At 42.3% G+C, this 25,933-nt stretch overlaps 2 protein-coding genes across 2 annotated transcripts in view; one reads left to right on the forward strand and one right to left on the reverse strand.

The window, feature by feature from the left end:
* Positions 1–7,098, forward strand: part of slc25a21 (solute carrier family 25 member 21) — an 86,383-nt gene extending 79,285 nt beyond the window's left edge. Inside the window, exons 7-11 of the mRNA XM_083998983.1 lie at positions 1,439–1,546; positions 1,669–1,833; positions 3,441–3,622; positions 5,143–5,195; positions 5,684–7,098. Coding sequence (XP_083855109.1) covers positions 1,439–1,546; positions 1,669–1,833; positions 3,441–3,622; positions 5,143–5,195; positions 5,684–5,745 — 570 coding nt within the window. The 3' untranslated portion in view covers positions 5,746–7,098. The remainder of the gene's footprint in view (positions 1–1,438; positions 1,547–1,668; positions 1,834–3,440; positions 3,623–5,142; positions 5,196–5,683) is intronic.
* Positions 7,099–11,271: 4,173 nt separating this feature from the next.
* pax9 (paired box 9) lies at positions 11,272–22,307 on the reverse strand (the record flags this gene model as incomplete). The annotated part of the gene is given in 7 exon segments (XM_083998542.1): positions 11,272–11,526; positions 15,450–15,500; positions 15,502–15,578; positions 17,741–18,355; positions 19,023–19,135; positions 21,216–21,432; positions 22,166–22,307. Coding segments are annotated over 7 exon segments (1,470 nt in total).
* Between the last annotated feature and the right edge of the window lie 3,626 nt (positions 22,308–25,933).

Here is a 25,933-nt window from a genome sequence, read left to right on the forward strand (position 1 = left end):
TCTGCCAGTAATGATAAGTCCATCCCAAGAACTTATTTCTTATATTGTATGTAGCAAGTTCATCACACTGTTTAATTTTAGCTAAAGCCAAAATAATGACATGCATAACACTGTCCTAATAAACACACTGTGATGTATGTTTCCTTGGCGGTTGTCAATCCTGGAGACTGGTTACGCCACAGGCCATAAGCATACATGTGGTTTCATCCTTAGTGACTAATTTCTGTTATATTGAGTCAGAGTTTTAAGCTTGACAGATTTGTGTTGTAGAGGTGCGGTCACCACACACCACCTATTCAGGTGGCAGCCAAGTGTCAGCCATGATGGATGGCTTACCTGTAACTGAGCGCCGGGGCCATCCGGCGCAGCGCATATCCTCGGCTTGTTTTTACAGCCATTGGTGAAGAAATGTTTACCTGTCCCATCCATCATGTTCTCGTCTCCGTCCTCTTCCGCCTCCCTCTCACTATCTTCTCCTTCCTCTTCAAGTGCCTCCAAGCCCATTTCCCTCGGAGGCCCGTGCGTATCAAGTACTGTAATCACATCTAATCATTAGTGCAAGTGAATTACAGATTGATTCCGAATGGCTCTCCCTCTCTCTACTATTCAGCATGGCACAGCTGAATGCCTTCACTCTGATTAATGAGGACACACACAGTAATAACACAAATAAGGAATTAAAACGTGGCTGGCTGGCTGTGTAAACATCGTGAGGCATGTCTGAGAGGATGGGTCCTGGGGCTCTGACAGCAGGATAAAGAGGCAGGAAGAGTAATGAGCTATAGACACGTTCCTGACATGTTCCCATTACGCTTCTCCCTGAACACGCATGCGCACACACGTGCACACTGTTACATATAGACATATACAGCTTGGGGAAAACCAATAGTGTTGCAACATCCACAGTTAATTATTTATTTGGGCTTATTCATAAATAACATGTGTGTTTACATCTTATTTGGATTGGATTGTGCATTGGGTGTCATTAAATGAATTAAAGTGATTTGATTATTACAAAATAATTGATTCTTACTCACCTCCTGGCTCTGTTGAATCTAATTTTCCACCTTGTTGATGATGAATCCTTAACATGTTGCTGCTTTTCTCACATTCTTGTTTCTTTCTTTCTTTTTTACTCCTGTCTGTCATCAGATATTTTTGCAAATAGTAACAAACACAGGTGTCCTGTGCATCTTCAAACATTTGTCAAAGGATAGCCATGACAGCCGTGACAGAAACAAATGTCAGTTTTCCAATGAAACAAAGAAACTCGGGGAACAAGTTTTCAAAAAAAAAAAAACTACAACTGAGCAGTTGATTCTTCCAGCCCAGACATATTGGCAGCCTTCTTCATTGTCTATCCTTTTCTGTCTCTACTCAAATATTACCTCCACATTCTCAATCCTAAATCATGTCCACTCTGCACCCCACCCCCCAGGCGCTCTCTGTTGCAGGTCTTGGCGCGGGCCTGACTGAAGCTGTTGTCGTCAATCCATTCGAAGTGGTGAAAGTCAGTCTCCAGGCCAACAGAGATTCCTTCAAAGAGGTTGACAGAATTAAAATACCGTCTTGTAGGGTGTTGGTAATATGTATGTTTCATTAAAGACCCAGTGGTTTTGCTTCAGCCCTTGACATGTCCTCATTTTGAATTCCCTCTCTTCAATTTAGCAACCGTCCTCATTCTCTCAAGCCAGACGCATCATTAACACAGACGGCTTTGGACTGAAAGGTCTGAATAAAGGATTAACATCAACACTGGGACGCCATGGAGTCTTCAACATGATCTACTTTGGCTTCTACTTCAACGTCAAGGATGCTATTCCCACCAACCCGGTAATATGCCAGTCAAAATCTATGATCACACTCCGACCTCCAGGTCTGTTTTGGTTTTTGCCCACATATGTAAAGACAAGTGACAGACACACTCTTTAGCTTTGCTTTGTTGTTTGTAACCTTGACTACAGCTTTTTTTTTTTCTAACCTCAGGCAATATGATACACACGTGTCCCAGCCACCTTGCCAGTGGGGAATAGCAAGTGTTTGACAGTGTGATTAGTTAGCCTGACTGCCACAGCAAAGGAGGAAGCAAAAATCAGAGAGGAGCTTGTAAGATCAGCTCCGCTAATACCTCGTCTGTTTGCTCGTCATAACATCCTCAAAGTCTCAGATTACACATCCGGCAGGGGCTGATGGCCCAAACAAAAGTTAATTTTGTTTAATGGAAACGTTACCATACGCCAGTTCCACATGTACAAACTGAAGCATTAGATTAACTCCAATGAACTAATTGGAAGCAGACAACGGTACTATTTTCAAGAGGAGGTTACAGTGGGAGCCCAGACTCTGCGATATTTTCGACATTTTTCCAGTGACGCATGATGTACAGAGAACCAAGTGGTCATCCTCTGCGAATGATAATTATGTGGCTAGATGACTCAAATAGCTCTGTTCTCAGATTGTGGCCGTCGCTTTTGGGAACGATCAATCGGTATGTACATTGATGGAATGAATCTGTTTGTGGGCCATTGTTGAGGCAGCAAAGGATAAATATTGTGGGCTCTGACAGCTTACAGGCTGAGCTGATAGTGGCGCTCCTCCAAAGCCCTTTTGTCAGCAACATGAGCAATGAGCTTGCAACTCAAACATGTCCGTAGTCAAATTCAGCCGGCAGAGCTCAGGCTCCTCTCGTATCACCATTTGAATAGTACAGAGGAGGCAGATAGCACACTACCATCATTCACAAGTGAATGTGTGAGGTGATGTTTGCTTAAGGCTGTTAGGAAGTGGGTTGATGGGGGTACTTAGGCCATGGGTACGTTACCCCCTTCCCCACATCCCACTTGAAAAAAACAGAAGACGTGGGATTAGCTGTTGATTTACCTCGGCTCTCAGGGTGTCCAGCCTCTTGAGAAAGGCCTGGACCAGAGAGGCTGCTGTCATTTGTAAAAATATCCTGGCCAATTAGCTGTCAGAGCTCTCTGAGTCTGGGCTTCTTTGGTACAGTAATACCCCTGTGCCGAGTCACAGCCCAATTACCCAAATTGTCCCCATATGCCTCCCCAGTCTGCCTGCATGAACCCTGTTTATAAATCCTCTGTCTTGGCTCCCCAAAGAACATGTGCTTCTGCTCAGCCAATCAGAAGGCTGCGCCACAGCCAGGAAGCACTAATCTGCCCCCCGCTACCATAAAATGATCAGGGCTTTCATGCCAGCTTTGCAATCATATGCACAAGCCCCCTCGTGCCCTCCTCACTTTCACCCACATACATATACAGTACGCCGCGGCATAATGCATAAGCGTTTACTTTGTCAGCTCCTTTACCGTTAACACCTGGTGTCAAGAAATGTTTCCAATGAAGTTGTGCTTGCTCATGACATGTATGCCACACACAAGTACTTTTTTTTTTTTTTTCAACCCCACATTTCCCTCTCTTCGCTAGGACCCTACCCTCGAGTTCCTGAGGAAGTTTACCATCGGTCTGGTGTCTGGGACCATCTCCTCCTGTGTGAACATTCCCTTCGACGTAGCCAAGAGCCGCATCCAAGGTCCCCAGCCGGTGCCAGGAGAGATCAAGTACCGCACCTGCTTCCAGACCATGGCCTTGGTGTATCGGGAGGAAGGGTACGAACAAAGCGGGGGAGTGTGGGGAGTGGGGGAGTAGGGGGGGGATGAGTAGGCAATCCTCTGGAGAGAATATCACTGTCACCGGTCTATCCAAGTATTAATGAGCCACTTTATCTGTTTAGTTTGGAACTGATAGTTGGTCATCTTTCCAGCCCGGAGAGACAGATGCTCCAGCTGCAGCTACAAGTTAGCAGAGTTTCAGCGTGCGGTGTGAGGTTCCCTCTCTGACTGGCTGCAGGGGAGGTTTCATGAATAACTTGATGCAAAGCTCTGATCTGATGAATGGAAACCAAAAAGTGACGTTATATTCCAGGCTGTATTCCCCCACGTGTGCGATCACACACTTCTGCAGCATGTCAGTAGTACAGTAAATGTTAACATATTTTCGAGCCCTGGAGAATGACAGCTCTAAATGGAAGCTTCAAGGAAAGATCTATGTTATGTTAGCAATTGCCCTAGGCTTTCCACTTTCCCCCATGCAGCTCCACTAGACAAGGGCCAGCGAGATGTTTGTAGTTAGTGGACGCAGGAGCCTTGGGGGCTGCTGCAGGAACAGCACCGAAGCGTTGTCGTCGCAGGGGTGCGTGGAGGCCGCCCCCTCCGCCACATCCAGTCCCCTACTCTAACACAACACAGTCCCAGCTAATTAGTGGTCCCTATGGGAGACGTCGTTAAGCAGACCCTAACGAGCCGCACGGCGCTCCACAGGTCAATCTAATCAGACAGAGGGCCAGGGAGGAAGTGGGTCGAGCCTTATTAACGCCATCAGTGGCGGGGGCAGGGAGCAGGACAGGGAGCACGAGGCGGAGGCAGGCAGCCACTGATCACCTTGAATGCATTAAGGGGCAGGTACTCGCCAGCTCATGCTCCGACACTTCAAGTATGTACCTGACTGTGTGAGAGGCAGGCAGTCCAGAAGACAGACAGGCAGACAGGCAAGCAAGCAAGCACCCACCTACACATTCATATGCAACTACACAAAGCGCACACATACTATACTAAAGGAATGTGTGGACGAAGTGTTCAGATTTTTTTTGACTGCAGTAAAAGTCAAGACAGTGTAGAAGTACAGTACAAGCTAGTCATGCATTTGGAATTTGAAAGTTATTATCTATGGCCATTTTCAGAGTAATATATATATATAAAAGTATTTGATTATATCACTTTAATGTTTCAGTTGACTTGTAAAGTTTTTATCTTAACCTACAATTACAAATCGCAATTTGTCTGATTAAATTTTGTTTTAACTGTTTTAACTGAATCTGCTAAATAACTTATAACTGATGTTATCAAAAAAGGTCATCAAATGTAATTATAAAGTAGAAGAAAATAGAAATAGTCAAGAGAAGTACAAGTATCTAAAAACTGTAAGTAATACTGTGCTCGAGTAAATATGTAATGTTTCACCTCTCCGCACATTGATTAACATAATTTATACAATATTTATATGAGCTATTTATATTTTCATACATGTATGGTGTACTGTACAATATTAATGTCATTTTTTTTCTTTATAGGTATTTGGCACTATACAAGGGGTTGGTGCCCAAGATAATGAGGCTTGGACCAGGTAACAATGTCCTTTATATTGATATTAACCAGAGATTGTCAGTTACAGATGAAAAGCATTTGAACTTGGTCTCATAAATCTCGTTTCTAGGATAGATTTTATTGAAAAATTGGTAATTAGCCACATGAATTAATTCAAGCAGAGCTTCCCAAATCACACTGGTGCTCCACTGAACGTTGCATGAGGTATTTCCAATTAAATGGGCCAAGGACAAGCACTCCCCTTAGACGTATTCATCCCACCATTTTAAATAATGCACACAACAACAACATCTTTATCATCAAAATATTTATGTTTTTGAGTGTGCATATTATGATCGCGAGACACTGCCTTCTTTGTATACAGACACTGCAGGTTTTTTGATTTAAATCAGTTCTATATCTACAGTATAGATCTTTCCTGCTGGAGCAACAAAGCCTCTCAATCTACATTTTGGTCGAGTAGCTGGTGCAAAAATGTTTATTCACTGAAGCTCTCTTGCATTACAGGTGGAGCTGTGATGCTGCTGGTCTATGAGTATGTATCTGGATGGCTACAGAAGAACTGGTAAAAAAAAAAAAAAAGGAATAGAAACCCATGAGAGTGCCTTATGGAGTGTGCCTCCAGTAACGTCAAACCAAATTAGTTTTTCTTTGTCAGTTTGTTTACCTTGAATATGCAATATTGCTATTCAGAATACCAAATCAACATTTCAGTGTGTCATGGAAAGCAGCTGTCTAAGGACAAAGCCACATTTTAGTCCAAGTCAGTTTCTCAGGAAGCTTCAAAATTAGAAACCACATTTCTAGATAAAAAAACAAAACACTATGCTTATTTTCTCTTTTCACTTCTGACTGTATGCAATGACCAATATATTTTCTTTCACATTTAGAACAATTTTAGTCATCTCACTAGATATATCAAAGTATTTTCTGTTTTCCTCTGTCTTCTTATTGGTTGTCAATGAAGGGCGCTCAGTTGGGGGGAAGAAAAAGTCACATCTGTGAACCAATCAAAATTATACAATATTTAAATCAAAATCTGAGAGTTCAAAGTTGAACTCAAATGATAATAAGAATGAACATTGAACTTAAACTTAATTCAGCTGTTGCTTATGAATATTCAATTTTACTGCAAAGTTTTGAATAATTAAAATATTTGATATTTGAAATCAGGAATTCATGGGCTTAAATGATAAAATGACATAAAACACAGAGAACTGAGTGATGGCATGTTCACTGAACAATCACTAAAAACTTTTCCACAATAAAATAATACTAATAAAAAACTCCAGACCCACTATAGAGGTTTATACAATATAGCTGCTCAATAAATGTTATTGACAACACGGGAACACAGACAGAGGTCAGCTGACCCTCACAGACCAACCTGAGCACCGTGGGTCAGCCGTCTCTATCAGATTTAATTAATGTCTTTAAAAGTGCTCATTAAGGATCATTTCAGTCAGCGACAGTACAAACCTCACTACAGCCGTGGGATAACGCACACATGTCTAATGTACACACACACACACACACACTGTCTGTATGTACACATCTTCATACACCACACACACAACAACCTAAATACACACTATGATCACAACCGCAACACTGAGCCTTACTGAGTATTATAAACAAAGCAATACGCCTAATAATGCTTAATAGGACTGTGTAAAATAATTTTTTACTCTGATGTTGTATCCTGTTGCAGAACTATTTTTAATTCACATCTTTTTGCATGACTGTTACTGCACTAGTACTGTTCTTTTATGTACCGTCTATAAGCTGGACTAGTGTCAAATCTTTATTTCCAAACCTTTTATTAGTAAGATATTGTGTTAATTTGACATTTTTTAAAATTTCAAAAATATTACAATTTGTGTGAAGCTACATGTTCTGGAAACGAATAAAAAAAGAATAAAATCAAACTCGTCACTTGGTTCCTCACTGTGTGTTGGGCGTTGGTGAAGCACTTGTGTTTCCTGTAACTGTAGGTTTGTGTTGTTGCATGTTTGTCTTCTCTGGAAACACTTCAGCTTGGCATTGATGTAAGCATATCACTTTCCATCAGTTTACCACTTGTTCACCCTCCTCCTCATCCTCCTCCCCCCCCCCCTCACAGCACTTTGTTGTTTGAGAGCTTGTCAGCTGCACCGGCCAACCAAGTGTCAGTCTTTTCTCTGTCGGTGGTGGAGAGTTGTGCCTGAGCAAAGCTTTAGTGCAAGCTAAAACAACAAGCTTAAGAAATTCAAATGTGGCTCCAGGACTAGGGGGGGTGGGGGGGTGGGGGGGGAGGTTACCGCACATATTCACTCTTTCTGCCAGTCTCTCTTACACAAATATGCACACTCACACACATGCAAACACCCATACACACACACCTGTCGCACAGCCTTCAGGGGGTAGTGGCTGCTTTCTTAGAAATTCATCTTAACCTCATCTGGTAGTAGCACATACTGAGCCACGTTGGCATTTGACAGTCGTCATTAATGTGGGAGTTTCTCTCCACCAAAATGGAACGGCTCCTGGTTTTTTTGCCCCAGGGGCCTGTGGTGATAGACAAACAGCTGCGGCTTGCAGACTGATGGAATTGTTAGTGCTTAACCTGTCCTTACTCTAATGTAATGTAAGGAGTGCTGAATGTGTATATGTTTCAGACCGGACGGCTTGTAACATGCACCGTGTGTATCGATCGTAGCTGAGCAAAGAGGCCTGCACCCTTCACCTGTGTTCTCTGCACACCAGGCTGATCATAAATCTTAAGTAGCTCCGTCCTCCTCTCCTCTCCTCCCTTTCTTTACACCCTCTCTCCATGTATGATCCTCATCTTCACCCGTAACGTTTCAATCAAGTGGCTCCACATTAACAGCCCTGCATGGCTGTGCCTGTCTTTTTCCGGACTCAGACATGACTGATGATTAATGTGTATTAAAATGTCCAGGATTCACGCCATGTGTTAAAAAAAGAAAGAAAAAAAAAAGTGATTCATGTGAGTGTGATTGAACACGGCAGCCACATGTGTACATACCAAAGACAAGGAACCAGACATGTTGTGATTTTCCAAACACAGCTGATTTCTTTTTCTTTTTTGTACTCACCTGTCTGCACAACTCTGCTGTTTTAAGGCATTAAGAAAACAATCTGGCTGTTGTCAGCTTCTTTTAAAAATGCTCACTGAGCAGAAACACGCATGAAGTGCCGCGTTCACCCAGCGTTACATACTCTGCTCTGTGTTACTCGGCAAATGGCTGTCTTGTTTCTGATTGCATGTGGAGAAGTAAAGATAACCATATGACACTGAAGTCAGACTCAACATCATTAATTATAAACACGTGTCTGCCCCTATTTTTAAAACTATGCCTTTCAGACCTTGCTTCCATAAAGCTGACCAACATTAGACTGCAAGAACGAGGATTATTAGACTTTCGAGAAGCTATTCCTCCTGTCTAGAAAACACACTGTTCCTATTTTTTAAATACTGTTGTCAATTAAGACAACCACATTTTAATTTTGTTGTGTGAGTCAGAGAAGCTAACAAGACTGTGCTCAGTTCATGTAGCTAAGTTGAAAGGAAAAGTTGTTTGGCCTTGTTGTTTGTAGGCTTTAAAAAAAAGTGTGTTATAACACTTGAAAGTCATGTATGACTCTTTTATGCCACTCAGGGAGTTAACTATCATTAGTTGTACGTGATGGATGGTGGACGGTAGAGCGGGGGGTAGGTCGCGAGGGCTGGCTGGTACAGCGACTGTATGATCATCACGTCCCTGTGATGTGGTTCACATACGGTCAAAGAAACACTACGATCCCTGAGCAACGGTCCGTGACCACTGGATGCGGGGAAGAGTGCTTTCCAAGTCAAATCAGCCCTCGCGTGGGGAGGATTGTTGACACTGTCACATGGAGGGACTGTTTATGTTGTAACACGGGAGGAATGGGAACACACAACCATAACTAAAGCAACCAGCCCCTGAACCCTCAGCAGCAGGTAAATGCCTTCTGAAAGAGCAGGTGAGCACTTTTTTTTTTTTTTATCAAGTTATCAATCTACAACTTCATGTCCACACTGGAGCCCATTTTGTGTAAATCTCTGGTTTCACACTGCAGGGCTAGACAGGGCCTGCCAGACCCGCTTGTGATTTATTACTTTCCCCCCATTTAAAACGAACAGAAAGTATTTTTGCATCATTTTGCAAACATGTCATTTGTCAGTTGGCCTACGTACTTTTTTTTTGTAATGAACACATTGACTTTGCCCCGGTTTGGTCCTTTTGTGGCTGCTGAAGGTTCGACTTGGGGTCACACGTCTGATGACCTTGGAGACCGCAGCCCAATGAGCCTATTTGTGGCTCTCTGAATGTACATGGACTCCACCTCACCCCAGGAGTCTGGGAGTCCCCCGGCACACCGATCTCAAATAGTAATTCAGCAGCGTCGTTCTGAGTTACTGCGTCTTACACGCGTCTGAGCCCAAATGCAAAATAGCTTGTTAAATGAAACTTACAAATGATTTTAAATTATATGTTTAAAAAAAGACCCTATTCACACAGGATAATAGGGCTTTCAATCAAAACACTATTGATGAGATATTTACTGAAGCCTGCCTTTTCAATACATCCAAATAAATAAGTGGTAGATAAGGAAGTATCAATTTCTTTCTAAGACAGCATTTTATATTCTTATCACTTAACCCTAAAAAATAAAATACATTGTCTGACCTTTTGTATTTGAGAACAATATTCAAATATATAAATTTTGTAGGACTAATAAATAAAAATAGCTAATGTAATATTTCAGAGATTCTGGTATAATTTTTTTTATGAATACAGCACAGGCCATATTCAGTGTGGTGAGTTTTAAAGGTCACGTACCTGGTCTGTGCTATTAAAAGCATGGCTTTATGTGGTGACAATGTTGTGTGTGCAAAGCATTTCTGATGAGCTTTCTCAATGAGCCATGAAATGTGGTATTAGAAAATGCACGGCTTGTACGTGCATGTACAAAACACCCCTTTTTTTTATGAAAAGCAGTTTCCTGCTCATGTAAAACAGGCCGCGGGCGGCATTACCCTGAACTTTGGATGAACGACAAAGAAGAGAGATGGATATTTTTAACTGTTATAAACTTGATCTGTTCTTGAGATTCAAAAGTACTGCGTATTTGTGGGATTTCCTCCCAAACAAGTGGCAAACTTCATGAAGACCAAAAACAGCCAAACAATTTAATAAGATACATTCAATTTCATTGTGCAACATTTGTCAATTATTACTGCTCTAGACTCCAACATAAGACCAATGCCAATTTTGTCTAAACGTGCGTGGAGATTCCCATGCTGTCTGTGAGGCTAATTGCACTTCATTCAACGTACCTTAGTCTAATAAATAAAACTTCTCTCTGGAGCACTTGCACAGGCTACATTTTTAGAGAAGTGGGAAAACAATGCACCATAGGACAGTTACTTTTATCAAAACATAACACCAACAACAACAAATAAGGCATACAAACATTAAAAAAAAACAAAAATAGCAATTAATAAGCACCCTGAAACACTAATGCAAAGTTTTTTCCCTCTTCTTTGATTGCTTATTCTTGAAGTTATACATTACCCCATTTTGCCCAAAGACATTTGCAGAAGTGTGCAGTAAAGAATCTGAAAGAAATGGTGTTGATGGATGGAGTAGCAGTCATACATCAGTCCTTCAGTACACCTGTCCTGCAAGTTCTTTCAGACAACGAGTTTGTAGTAAAAAAAAAAAAAAAAAAAAAAATGGACAGACTGTTTATTCCTCGTGTGTCTCTTTGGTCTGAGTGTGTGTAGCAGGGAGCAGGCGGAGGAGGAGGGGTCTCACACACATACACACACACACACACAGCCGCACAATATATGGGTCCTGGGGCCGAGTCCTTCATAGACAGGAGGCAGTGAGAATGAAATGAAGCCACAGGGGACAGACTTGGTGTCTACTGTCCCCGCCATCTCTCACTCCCACCCCCCACCACCACCACCCTCCTCCCGCTCTCTTCCCCCCCACACCTTCTTTCTTTCTATCTCTCTCTCGCTCGCTCTCTTCCCCCATCAAAGTCCGTGGGTCTGACTTTCACAGCGCCGAGGCGGTGACCGGGTGGATGGCGTCACGGTTGGCTGTCATGCTCTTGAAGGCCAGAGGGGTGGCGACGTCACAGCTGTGGGGAGATAGAGCACTGCCACTGGCCGGCTGCCATGTGGCTCCGGTCACATAGGCCGACGTGGTGGCGCTGTACCCCATGTAGGGTGACACTCGGGTGGGAGGGTGGTAGGGAGGGATGCTGGGCGCTGTGACATAGCTGTTCACTGTGGGCAATCCATTCGGCATCTGGGAACAAAAAGAGAGGGTGAAAAGGAGATTAGCAGGTGAAGCTTTGCATCACAGGCCTCAATGGTAACTGTTGATTTGACGTCTGGGCTTCCTGCCCGAAACAAAATGTTATTAATCAATTTCAATATTTGGTTTTCCATGAAATGAAATTGGAGGGGGTGGTGGTGGGGAATAATTATTTGCAACAGGCATGCCTCTTAAACAATGAGCTCAGCAATTATTGGGATGTGAAGCTTTAAATTTCAGCTGTCATCTAGAGACTCCAACTCAGGTAGAGACACACAAGCTCATACATGAAGTGCAACAGAAAAAGAAAAAAAAACCTGAGGTCAGCTGAAAAGAAAGTGAAAGGAAAAGTGACGGTTGAATTATAAACAGCAGAGACTTTAATCCTAGCTTCACAGCCACCACATAAAAAACCCATTTTCCCAATTTTGATGAAAGTATGAATGATCAATTATCCGCTCTCATGCCCCTGGAACATATTAAGCATGTATAAAAACCATACATGCATGATTGCCCGTACGTATATGGGACTTGTTTTCTAACCCAGAAACTGGACGTTTCTCCGGCGGCGTTGATATACCACGCCAGACGATGGGAGACAGGGCGGTTAAGGGGGAGGGGGGGCGCCACAAAACAGATGTCATGAGAGATTGAGAGTGAAAGGGCAGGAAGAGGGGAAATATGATAGAGAATGAGGCGAGCGTAGAGTTTGAAGCATGAATGGGCTTTGCTTCTCTGGCACAGCGACAGGACTTAACTTGAGGAATTCACCAAAGCATTTCAACAGGGAGGCCGAATTTCTGATCCTTGGGTGGTCTTGTGACTACTGAGAATTATTTCTACAATTGGGATCTTTTCTGTTCCTCTGACTTATTTTCATAGATGAGCTGCACTGGCAGAGACATGGGGTATTTTTCAGAAAATTAATATGAAAACTTGCACTCAGGAGGACTGCCATTTGTGGCCGCTAGAAAACCAAACTTTAGAGGAGAACTACTTTTGTGTACATGCATGTGTCTGCGGGTATTTGTGTGGCTCAATGATAGAGAAGCATATTTCATACAATGCTATAGCTATTTTTAAAATAATGTTATTTTTCATTTAAATCATTTAGTGCAATTAAACATTTTTACCCTAAATATCACATCATTCACTAGTGAAAAGCCTCATATATATCATATTCACCCACAGCACACACAACTCTACTGTACATACATGTACACAAAATAACAGGAAAGACTTTCAAGTCTAAGCAATCCACTACTACAAGAACAAACACACACACACACACACACACACACACACACACACACACACACACTAACTACAGCCTCAGAAGTGACCACAGACTTGAATCAACACCTGCAAGTCACACAAAATGTGAAAGGCTTACACAGTGTGTATTTATGGCAGTGCTCCTGTGTTAACTTGCATGGTTTTGTTTAGATGTACCTGTTATTTTGTCCACACCTCCTCCACTAACCATTATCCAGGTGAATATACTTCTATGAACTACAATCCTGTCTCAGAAATTAAATGTGTCCTTTATATCAGAATATAGGCAGTAAATTATTAGTAAAATATATTATCCAACATAATAATAGTGCACTGCAAAATGATCTAATAGCTGTTTTATTTGATAATGCATTAGTTTAGGTTTATTATTTGATAATCAGATAATGTAATGGCCCCTATAATAATGATATTAACGGTTATGATTTGATACCCTTTTGAACGCCTGTTAAACAAGAATTGAATAATTGAATAATAAAAGTTGTGACGCCATTCATCCATATAACTTCACCTCAGACGGATTCACAGAGCTCGTCTCGCTCTGCTCTCACTGTTCATGTCAAATAAATATTTCAAATGTTCACAAAGGAAGAAACACGTGCTAATTACATTAAGAACAATTGATACACGACATTAAATGAAGGTGATCGTGACGTTTTAGTTTCAGTCTTTTCCAAACCCTGACTTATACCGCTCCGAGCCGCCGCGTGCACGAAGCTCGGGATTTAAATGTATTCATATTGAAGCGCGTCTTCTTCTTTAACCTTTTTTCGTCTTTTTCTTCTTCCAGTAAAAAAAAAATCCCTACGAGTCCCATGGGTGCATGTGGCCGACCTGCCCTCTGAGCAGCGCCTATAGGCCACACTAACCGCAGCCTTTGGCCTTTCCACACAGACACGAGTGTGTATGAATCAGGCCTTTCTGATACTTCACTCGAAGGTATTAGTGTCTCATTTGAATTAACTCCACACTGACACTCGTCCTCTGGGACAATATTAAAAAATAGACTTATTACTTTATAAGAAAAATGTGGCGAAAAATCTATCTTTAAATCACAGAAGCAAATGAATTATGGTTTGAAACCTTGAGCTTCCTCTGTGATATTTGAACGCGGTCACTGCGCGACATGACATCTCTCTCTTTCACAGTGTCAGTGTGTCTCTCAGACACAAATCACACATCTATTTAACATGAGATCTCAGCAGGCTGCGCTGATGCCTGCATAAAGTCTGAGTGACACAGGCTCGGTCTAATCCTCAGCCCTTTGGTGGAACACTATCCCTCCTTTACTGTTCTTTGTTTTTCATGCAGTAAACTGTGTAATTTATAGACTTGTTATTTTCTACATTTAATGGCTCACTTCTGTTTTTGTATATAGCTGCCTGGCTGGCTAACCGCTCAGACAGTTGCTGTGTCCGCCTTGAACGCTCCCTAATCTCAGAGCATCGGCCCTGCGCCCCGCGTAATGAGCATGAACAGTCCACCGTGATAAAGTGGCAAAATAAATTATGCGCCATGAAATTGTTTTCTAGAGTGTGTGTGCGTAACGAGAATCTCACGCCCTGTCAAAATAAGAGGAAAAAAATCAAACACGCATGCGCGCGCGCACACATACACACTGTCATCGTCATAGCCCTTCTACTTAAGATTGGCAAAAAAAAATAAAAACCTGTGGTGAGACGTTTAGATACACGACCACAATTAGTTTTGGATAAAATTATTAAAAATTAAATAACCTAGTCTATAACTGAAATACGATTTATAGCCTACATAAATCCCCGAGCTTTAATATTATTAATTTTAAAATATAATTAATGTTAATGTGTGAAATTCGTCATCGATGGGTCTATTAATCGCACATGAGTTTTATTTTGTAAAAACGCCTATTTCATATCTATTTGTCAACTTGAACGACTCGGTGCAAAACATTGAAAGCCCCTGCCCTTTAATCCTGCACACCAGTTAAACATATTCAATGTTGAGCCTACTACAGGCCACTGTAGTTTTTCACAAATAGGAAAAAAAACAAAAACAAAAAACATGATTAAAACAAAGTGTGCAGCGGTCAGTGTTCCCTCAGCGTGTGGACTCAAACGTTGCATGGACTCATTGAAAACAGTGGAATAATGCAGCAGCAGGACGACAACAACAGAGCAGACCAACACACCAGGCCTGTAGCTACTATGTGAGTTTGCTGACTTGGTTTGTGAGTGTTGAGCACGCTGCCCAACAAGCTGGAAAACAAAACTCCAGAGAATAGCTAGGCTCTCCAGAATCCTTTAACCTACTAATTACGACATAATTCACACTGTGATGATTCATAAAAGCACTGACCATGCAGCAGGGCCTAGAGGAAGTGCACCTTGTAAAGCCAGAATAAAAAGTAATAAGAGATTATTTAAAAAAGAAAAAAAAAATGTATCCAACTAGCCAACAGAAGGAGCACATTTATGCTGGGAAAGGGGAAATTTCCAGGCCACATAATTATTAAATTCTTATTAAAAAATAACTCTGCCATTAGATGAATACCCTGATTGCCAGAAGTCTGAATAGACTGTTTTACTTTTAAGGTTACCAAAAAAAACGGAGAGTTGTCCCTTTTTTTTTTTTTTTTTTTTTACCTGTGAGTATTTTGCTTCAGGTTCTAAATGCGGTTTATCCACGCCATTGACTTGCTGGTGGGAAATTAGTCCTGTTTATAGCGCTCCATTCTTCTAGTTTGGCGCAGGGAAAGGATGGACTGTCACTAACTGGGGGGGCAAAAGAGAAAGAGAGAGAGAGAGTGGACAGTCAGAGAGAGCTTTAAGATGAGCCGGCGAAAAAAAAAAAGAAAGAGAGAGAGAGAGCCGCACAGGCCGCTGCTTCTCATCCAAACATCAGGCCCAGATTAGCCGGGTTGCATGAGCCATAATAAACCCTGTGACATTTCGCACTAAAGCGCGCTCATTTGTCATTTCACGCGCAAATAGCTCATATGTCATAGGCCCTCGCGTGCGTAAAGTTTGCTCTGTTCTTACAACCAGTTAAAGGAAAATATTAGTTTTAGTTTCTAATACAGAGTTAATATAACCTGACACTGAGACTGGGTTTAGATTATTTTTCTTTCTAATTGCCTGCGAGTGAGATAATATCTGAGAATATAAGTCTGAGCGAGTTTCTCCTCTTTCCTTTTCATTTGCTGCAACCATTAATCATTAAACGTGATCAGGCCTTGCATTCCTCCGTGGAGGGTTTTTTTTTTTGACAAAGAACATTGATTAATGAGAAAAATGGAAATGAACTGTCACATTTTTTTACACTTTGCCTTCAAAGAAAAGTTCAAACTGAAGTGAAGCGAAATGTTTGGATTGGTCGCGGGGATCAGGTTGAGGCCCAGGTGAAGCTGGTTAGAGGTAAGTAAAGTTAAGTGAGGCGACTCTCCGGTGGGTCAGGGGCATTTTAACCCACCAAAGCGTCGTTATGTCGGGAGACAAATTAGATTTACCTCCACCGTCTCCTTCCTTTGCGCCTTATGGATGTTGTATCAAACACGATCCCGGCGATTACAAGTAGGAGCTTTTTTTTTCTTTTTTTAAATCCTGCTCGCTGTGAATACATGCAAAGTGTAGTTTTGAATGTGTGGCGATGAACGAACACGCAGTATTTTACACTATGGCCTACCCTACAGTGTGTGTATGTGTGTACTGTATGTTTGCGCGCTTTAAGAAACCTGCGGAAAATCACCAATAGTTAATATTATTAATCCTGTACACATTTTCTCAATTTTTTTTTCTATTTTTCTTTGGCATCGTCAATAAATTCCAAATGTATTTTGTAAATAATCTGACTGGTGAAATCACTTTTGGTGCAAATGAGCTCTCACGTCACCAAGTCTACTTAAAAACTTTAACGCAGCATTCAAAAAGCTGCCACAAACATCTGCTAATCATTTGGAAATGCGTAAATTGTTTATAAAGGCAGCCTCTCAGAACACATTCCTCCCCTTGTGATTTCTCGTCGGTACCTGCCTTACATTTGTCTTGTTTAGATTGCCGAGTTAAGTTTTCGCATTGGCGGTGTAGAGATGTGGAGAGGAGCCGGGGCGGTGTTTCTGACTCCTCTGACAGCAGGGCTACATGGAGCGGACTGACAGCGCTTCCCCTCCTGCCCCTGGAAAACAATCTCTCAGAAAATCCCTTTTCACAACAGCGAGCCGGCCATTAAACACTGATTTATGCCGGATCCTGTTTCACTGTTTCCAAAACAGTTGTGGTCTTGTGCAGTGCGAGCCAAAGTTATCAGGGCCTACCTGCACGTGACACACACATAACACACATATAGGCTACGACAAAACAAAACACACGCAGCAGAGAAAGAGGTCGTCTCGACGTTTCTACATACAAAGGCCTGAATCCCGGTTAAACGTGCTCAGTAACGCAGCCACTTGCACAAAATGTCTGGCTCCGAGTCATGGCAAACATTCAGCACACTTCATGCACTTCATCCCACCGCCTTTCCCTCCGCTGTCCCTCTAATATTCCACATCCGCCTCTTAATGATTACTGCAAGCAGGACCATCTGTTTCTGAACTAACCCGCCTCACTTTCAAATCAATATCAGCAGGCCTGCGTGATGTCACTTTTAAGGACATTTCGCGTGCCATGAGTCTTGCCATGACGTTTGGTGAGACCAGGCTGCAGCACGCAGGTCAAACGGCATTTAAGCCCTCTCTCTCCGCAGAGGCCTGCGAGTTAGCCTACTTTTAGAAGCCTATAAAAAACAATGAAAGTAACTCAAAGAGAAGAAAAAATAAATGTTGCCTCTCTCTCACAAACACACACCCATTCGCACTCTTGCGCGTAAACCCCTTCAAAAGTTGGATAAATGTAGTGCAATAAACAAATGTAACCGCCCTCCATGCAGCCATGCTTACTTTGTTGCTCTGTAATAGACCGTATCCCCAGAATATCTGTTACAGAGTGCGAGGAGGGCCATATCCTGTGCATGGCCATGTGTCCGGGAAGGGTGGGCATGCCAGGGGGTGTGGGCACTTTGGACGTCGGGTATGAGTATAAGTGGTTGTAGGGTAACGTTGGCTGCGGCGGTGGATGAGGCCCCTGCTTGCCCGACTCGTACTGGCTCTGCTGGGACAGATTCCCGATCTTGTTGCGGAGGATCCGACTGATGGAGCTGACGGAGGGGAGGTTGAATTTATCGCAAACCCCGTCGGCGAGTAGCCTGTCCCGGATCTCCCAGGCAAAAATCCCCGGGTCCCTCTGCTTATAAGTCCGTATATGCTTGACCACGGTGGGTGTGGTGACCCGAGGCTTGCTGCCTCCGATGGCCCCCGGGAGGATCGAGCCGGTCTCGTTATAACGGGCCAGGATCTTGCTGACGCAGCCGTGGGAGACGCGCAGCTGCCTGCTAATGTCACAGGGTCGAATCCCGAGCTGGGCCAGCTCCACGATCCTGAGCCGGATGGCGTTGGGCAGCGGCCTCCCGTTCACGAAAACACCGCCGAGTTGGTTTACCTCACCGAAGGCTGGCTCTGGTGTCAAAAACAAACACACAAGACCAGAACAGTGAGACAGCGATTAGGTAACCAAACCGAGGCCCAGTGCAGATGTCAAATACCCTGGGTTAAACACTGAGCTGCCCACTCACTCCTACGGTTCTTACTATGAATACAATTATAAACAGTCAAATGTAGTAAATATCTTACGAGTCAAACTAAGTTTTAATCAAATTCTACCAAGTTTATGTCATTTCCAAAAACCACGGCGTGACCAGCATTTTTAAAACTGATTTTAAAAATCAATCTTTGTGCAAAAGTCAAACTCTAAACGCTTTAATCGATAGTATATTTATTAATGTGTTGCCACCAAAACAAAACGTGATGAGTGTGTGAGCTGTGTGTGATGTTTAGGTGACCAGTAGGCTACTAACTAAATGCTGACTGATAGCTGTCGTGCTCACAAGCTAAACTTGACACGGATGTCAAGTACTAGTCGCTGCCGAGGCTCGTGCGTAACTGACACATGTAATAATTCAGGCTGCTGGTTTCTCCCCTCCGGACCCACAGCCCAAGTGATCAGTCAAAACATCACAGACAGACAATATCTCGCCATATTTCCCCACCTTGCCGCAGGACTTGGACCATTTTCTGCATCCCTGACAAGGAAAAAAAAAAAAACCCGATCCAACACTGAACTCACCCATTGTGTTAAACCCGCAAATGAAGAATACGGTGTCCGGTTTGTGCCTCAACCCTGGGTCCTGCTCCGCGTCCAGCGTGTCCACTGTCCAAAACCGCGTCCAAGAAAATCTTCTTGTGCGATAAGGAACAAGAGGGACAAAATTCTCGATCTGTTTCCTGACGGCGCTGGAGACAGGCTTACATTTCAATCTGTTGAAATCAGGAGGCTGGACTTCCAACGCTTCTCCCCCTCTGATTGGCTCGTCTTGCCAATGGACTTTCGAGATTGCGAGCTGCTGACTTACCATTGGTCCAAAAGTTTGACATGACAGGTCCACGGAGAGACCCCCACCACCCCTCCTCCACAAGTCCTCCTCCTCCTCCTCGTTCCGCTCTCTCCCATCATCAGAAAGCGAAGCTGGGGATATACCACCATGAATGCGTTTGTTATTGAGACAGACAGGGTGAGTATAAAGCAATATCAAGATTTTTTATGGATTAGATCTTCACCTTTAGGACTTAGATGTGGCACAAAAATAAAGTGCGCAAAAAATGAAATAAAATAAAACAAGATACAGCAGGAAACAGTCTCAGGTAAATATCTCAAATATCTATATATTAAAATATCCAGAAAAGCGAATATCTCTGTGTGTTTTGACCCCACGTTTTGATTACATTAGTTGCATTTATGCTCATATTTTATTTTATTTTTATCACAAGGGTTATTCTTTTCAAAATAAAATAAATAAAGCGCCCACCTCTATGAAAACAGAAAAAGGTGGGAAAACCTGACTTGGGGTGGCTTTACGCTCCACTTCACCACCATTCATCTCAACCTTTTAAATGGCATCATTAAGGAAATGGGAGGAAATGAACGATTGGTTTTGAGTAATGCAGTTGGCTGTTGGTGATGTTTGGTAAATAGTTTGTTCGTGCACACGAGGATTATCACTTTTTTCATATTTGGCGCGCGTGTTTCTTCTTCTACTTTCTTTTACGCATCAAGCATCGACCGTTACACTATACCTGTGTAAAACACACGAGAAAACAAAGTCTGTCGCTGGATGGTGTTTGACTGAAAATGAGGCTAAACATGTTGAATCTCTGAAGCGAAGCTGCCTGGTCACATAATCTGAAAATAATTGAAGCCACCGCCAGATTTGACCCTCGTGCCAATGTGATTTTAAATATTATCTGGCTATGTTGAATGTATGCAAACGAACACTACGCTTTTAGATGTTGATTTAAGTCGATCATTATATCTTTTTTAATTTTCAAATATATATCTTTCTTTTTTTAATTAAAAACTTTGAGCTTCTTGGGCCAAGTGTTGCCCTGTTTTAGCCAGTTACGCACAGCAAGCGTCAATGATTTGCAGGTTTTTTCGAGGCTTTGTATGATGAAGAAATTACCCTTTATGTTCTAACCTTTCCACAATTACCCACGAGGCTCAAAGTTTGATGAAAAATATGTTAAAAAGGGGATTATTTCTCACTTTACTGCCTCTGCACTCATGTACACACATGTTTCTGCACAGAAAACCCCCACTTGCAAGCAATAAGAAAGATTTGTTGCTTCCCGACACGAGAAACAAACACACACCATAACTTTGCGCCTCACTCTCTCTCCCCAGTTTGGCACATGCTTTGGATTTTCTCGTGTCATATTTTACCAAAAAAAGGCCACGGTGCGTGACTGACCTTCATCTCTGAACAACCTTAAGGGATCAACGTGCATGTAAACATCAAACGACTGCTCCTATGCAGCCGTGCAATTAGGAATATTGTTGCAAAGCTCTGCTGACATTAAACAGTGTGGAGCTGCTGTGAGGGGCCGAGATGTACACAAAGTGTTTCTCAGTTTTTGTTTCTGCACGCTCAGCTCAGCTCTGTGGGCTGGATGCTGGAGAGGGAAGCCACTGCTCCTCTATTCTATTTAGTTTTCCCACCTCTCCTGGATGGTGTAAATCTCTGAAACTGCACAGATTACAGTGTGCGCCTTAACACCAATACAAGTCAGTCAACGTAAATTTACGCCTCCTCCAAAGAGCCGCCTGTGTTGTTTACATGAAGGGTTATTTGGCTTAAGACGACCGACTTGGGGGTCTTAGTTGGCTCATTTTTTAAAATTCACCACCGTGTCACTGCTTGTGCCTCCACCTGCCCACCCTGCTCAGCTCCCAGGCCGCTAATGCGTCAAGGATAATGTTTACCGTGGGGGAAACGTGCTCAGCTTGTTTCCACTGAGGTGCCTCTGGTGGCTGAAATAACAAAAGGTCAGCAGCGAGGGATCAAAGGTCTCCGCAAACTGCTCCATCCTCAGCTTCTGCGCGCACTGAGCGGACGTGCACCTTCCCCCTGGTCCTGGGACATAATAGATGGTCCGAGCTGAGGATGTGTGACGCTGCAGGCGCAGCGGGGGGAGTTTATCTGATTAATGACATCACGCAACAACTGGAAATTATCAACATCACATCGCTGCTTGAATTAAATGATTGCAGGTTATTGTAATGAAATCATCTTGAAAATGTAATCAAATTTTGTTATTATCACACTCAGAAAATAATACATCCCATCACAGCGACCGTTAATGATAATAATAAGACAAATAATACTGATTATTATTAGTAGGCTATTATTAGTTCATTATTGTTTTTATGTGTCAAAACTAAAACCACGTATTTTGTTCTATTAGCATCGGCTAATGGTGAGGATTATGATCATGGACGTAGTTATGAAAATAATATAAATCATAATAATAATGTATCTATTGTATATGAAAAGTTAAGGGGGGTAAATGAATCTCATATGTTTGGCATTATCCCATTAAGATACAGTAAGTTGCCCTTGTGGTGGATGTATTGTTAAACATAAACTGTGTATTATTGTATCAGTAATCTGTAATGAGCCACTCTTTTATTTTGTTCGAATGACTTTATTTATTATTTATTTATTTACTTTATCTTTTCTTCGTCCGTGAACGCCACACCATTTACTAACAGGCCTCCACACATGATTTGCAGACTTTACATGGCTGTCACATGCCTGTAGTGTCCTACGAGCCCAAAATCGTCCATGTCGAATTGGATTGTTCATACTGTGCGTGAACGCAACGCACCGCTTGCCGGACAAATTGTGTAAGATTTGTGTGTGTGAGAGAGACTCTGAGAGGTCCCGCAGTGGCTGTCCCATATAGGAGACAGGGGGTCGACTCCTCCAGTCATCTCATGCCGGCTCTGGATGGCAGCAGCAGGCTGATCCTCGTGCACCCTGCACTGTCTGCTCTGTGACACCGCGGCCTGCATGCGCGTGGAAAGCTCTCGCGCTGTTTGACCAATACTGATGTGGTGGTGTCCGCTATTCAACAACAAAACGTCATGAATTGCATGATATTTTTGGCAACATCCTGCATGACGTGAGGTGATTTAGTTGCTTTAAGCAGCAGGCAGATGACTGAACAGTGAGCACACATACACACACACACACACACACACACACACACACACACACACACATACACACACTGCCCTGCTGTGTGTCTGGCGCTTTTATGGTTTAAGTGCAAAAAAAAAAAAAAAAAAATCGGCAAGGCAGCGTTTCCATCACACCGTCTCTGGTCATATTTCAGGGACATTTTGTGACTAATAATTTAATAATATCATTGTGTTTCTCGTCCTCTCTTGGCCGTGTTTGCAGCAGAAACCTGCAGCCAAATCTCCGCCAAATTATCCGCATAATTATCTGTCCTTAATTCTATGCAATTGCATTTTAATCTTAATCTAACAGCGTTATCACAATAGCTCGTTTAATACTTCTCAAATCAGATGATTTGTGGTCATATTAATCATATTAATGATTTTTTTTCTCTCTTGTTTACAGAGTCGCTTCTGTGTTTACCTTTTGTGGGATCTGCAGCAAACGCAGCCTGTTGTCTCAGCTGAACACACTGTGTGACTGCTGTCTGGAAGTTTGCACTTGTACCTGTTTACATCACAGCTTCATTTCTCTCATGTCAAGAGTTTTTCCTCATGGCTAGAAAGTCCTCATTGACTCAAGATGATGGAAGAAGTGTGCACGCGCCAAATATAGGAAATATGTCTGCTGGCCTGTTTTTCTTTCTTTTAGGAAAACTTCTGCATGGTCCATTAAGGTCACGATCGTCCCGCGAGATTTGAGGAGGAGGAGGAGGAGGAGGAGGAGGAGGAGGAGAAGAGGGGGGAGAGATCAGTCATTTCCAGGTAAATACGTAGATATGCACGGGTGAATGACAAATACACCTTTCCCTCTGGTTCACCTTCGTAGCTGTGGTGAGTTCAGCCGCTAATCACAGATCAATACCTCCATCAGCTCTGTTTGATCTTGTCACGGTGATAAATCCGGCCTCCATTTCCCTCCCATGTCGTTATAGAGGACAGGAGCAGCACACATCCACCTGAGCGTGTTTACCTCCCAGTGCGGATGGCACATGCAGGCACTCCCTCCTCAGCTATCCTCCTCATGTGTGAGCAAAGTCACTGAACCACCTTTTTGTTTTTTAATATCCACATGTCCAACAAGTGAAGACATGCGGAACTTTTTCTTTTTCCCTATAAGTGCAGCTCAGACTAAACAGACTACCTGTCCTGCTCTCTGAGGCTGCGGCTGTTTGGTGTCAAAAAAAAAAGAAAAAAAAGGGAGGGAAGGAAGGAAAGAAGCAAAATAATGTTGTTCCTGCAGGATTTCGATGAAGTCGGATCGAAACAGTAGCTTTTTATTTATTTATTCTTATTTATTTTTCTTGTCGCACCCGTTCTGCTTCTCCTGCTCCTCGCTGGACTTCAGCAGGTTCCGTCATGTTGTTGGAAAGAAGAGGCGGGTAATGGATGTGTGATTTACCAAAAACAAACCGAAATCAAACGGAAATCAGCAGCTCGTTTATTTTATAAAACTTTTTTTTCTAGGCTTGTTTTAACCATTGGAATTAATCACTTCCAAAAAAAATTACTCCTCGTTCATTACAGTTAAAATCTCTTTACCAATACGAATGTGCAATGAGATCAATATGGGAAAAAAACTAACAAAGTTCTGTTATCGGTTTGATCAAAAACAGAATGTTTTCATTTCTGAAATGTGCACGAGGATCGAAAAGTTAACCAGTGAAATCCTTATTTTACATTTTAGTATTTAACCTATATTCTGTATTTATACTCGGCGCCTGTCAACTGCATTTAGCTGTTCTTTGTGCAGACGGATGATGGTGGTGGTGGTGGTGATGATAATGATGATCGAGTTCATTCCGTTAACCAATTAATGAATCAATGAATTAGACGCATGCCACATATTTTATTCCGTAATTAGTTTTATCTCATGTTTGTCTGAGTTTATACAATCATCTCTTTTGGCGGATTAATCTCCGTCAGGCAGATTAAATCTTCATCCTGCAGCGCTGCAAGAAGCTACATGAAAAAAAACCTCAGTCACTTAAGATCAAATCACAAGTCGATAAGGTTTGAAATCATCATCATTCACAGTAAATAAAAACAGTCGGTGGAAACTAACTTTTGAGGGTTTTTAGTTTTCGGATTTTTCCCTTTTCCATTTGGTTCCTGCAGCTGAGAGCCAGATCTAGTTTTTTTTAATGTCAATACAATTAGGCTTTTCTTCTCTGTCACTAGTTAGTTGTTCTTTTTAGATTCAAGATCAAGATTATTGATACAAAAATCTACAAATACAAAATTAGTCATTCTGGGTTTACTATGGGGGGTTCCGGGGGCAAATTCACAAGGTGCCCAGCAGGGTTTATAAAGTAATGAAAATTAACCTCACATTTACACCTGCAACATTAACGTGATGTGCACGTGAATGCATCTTAATCCAGTGTTGTGATATAACCTGTACACAATATTAAGAAATGGGACAGTCCAGGCGATGAAGCACATTTTGATGCTCACACTTTTGTACTTAATACTTTTTAATAGTGAATGTGTGACTGACTTGGGTATCTCTACACTGTGGCGTCACTAGGCTACTTGTATTAAAGCAAAAGCTCAGAGAGCAGAGTCATCCACCACTCATCAGATGATTGACATAACTGAAGGCGAAATAACACAAGATAATATTTAAAAGTAACAATAAAACATTTACAAATATAAAAGGCAATATACGCTGCTGTGTTAATGTAAAGGAACGCATCTATTATCAGGTATTAGTATAATTTGTAATACAAGTACATGACAAATACCATTTTAATGGAGGAATCGACTATAACAACTGACTGGAAACTTTAAAAAAAAATCTAATTTGATCTATTTAAATATTTTCCAGAAGAAGAACAATCACATTCTTATTATTATGTGGGTTAGAAATCTCCTTACTATTGCTTTGTTGTTAATAATCAAATCCATCCGCTTAAATTCATTGCAACCTGATATCACACACCAGTTTGCATCAGTGAACCTGAACTGTGCAAAACACAAGAGACACAACAGTGAACACACTGATATTGGACTGAGACTCCGCGTGGCTCTAATCCGCCACTGATTCCTCTTTTGTGGTCCAAAAAAATAGTGCGCGGCGGATTTTCGTATCTGTAGCCTGGCACGGTGACGCGGAGCCGCTGTGCAGCTCAGATTGTCCGTGCAGAGAAGCAGCAGAGCGGTGAAACAAATGTTCCCAGTTCCCGGTTTACTGTTCCCAGTCAGATCCTGCGGGAAATCCAAACCACCACTAATAGGTTATTATGGGGACACGCAGTGATTTCTTGTTTCACAGAGGGGGTTGGAGGTCTGTCATCTCATACTAACTGTCCCCAAACTGACTGACATCTGCAATAAGATACACACGTGCGGAGAGTTATGGTGTGTTTGACTGAATGTGTGTGTGTGTGTGTATAGCCTAGTATGTGTGTGTGTGTGCCGCTGCTTTGAGAAACTAGGCCCAGCAGTTTGTCACC

This window comes from Trachurus trachurus (assembly GCF_905171665.1).
Source record: "Trachurus trachurus genome assembly, chromosome: 22".
Lineage (NCBI taxonomy): Eukaryota > Metazoa > Chordata > Actinopteri > Carangiformes > Carangidae > Trachurus > Trachurus trachurus.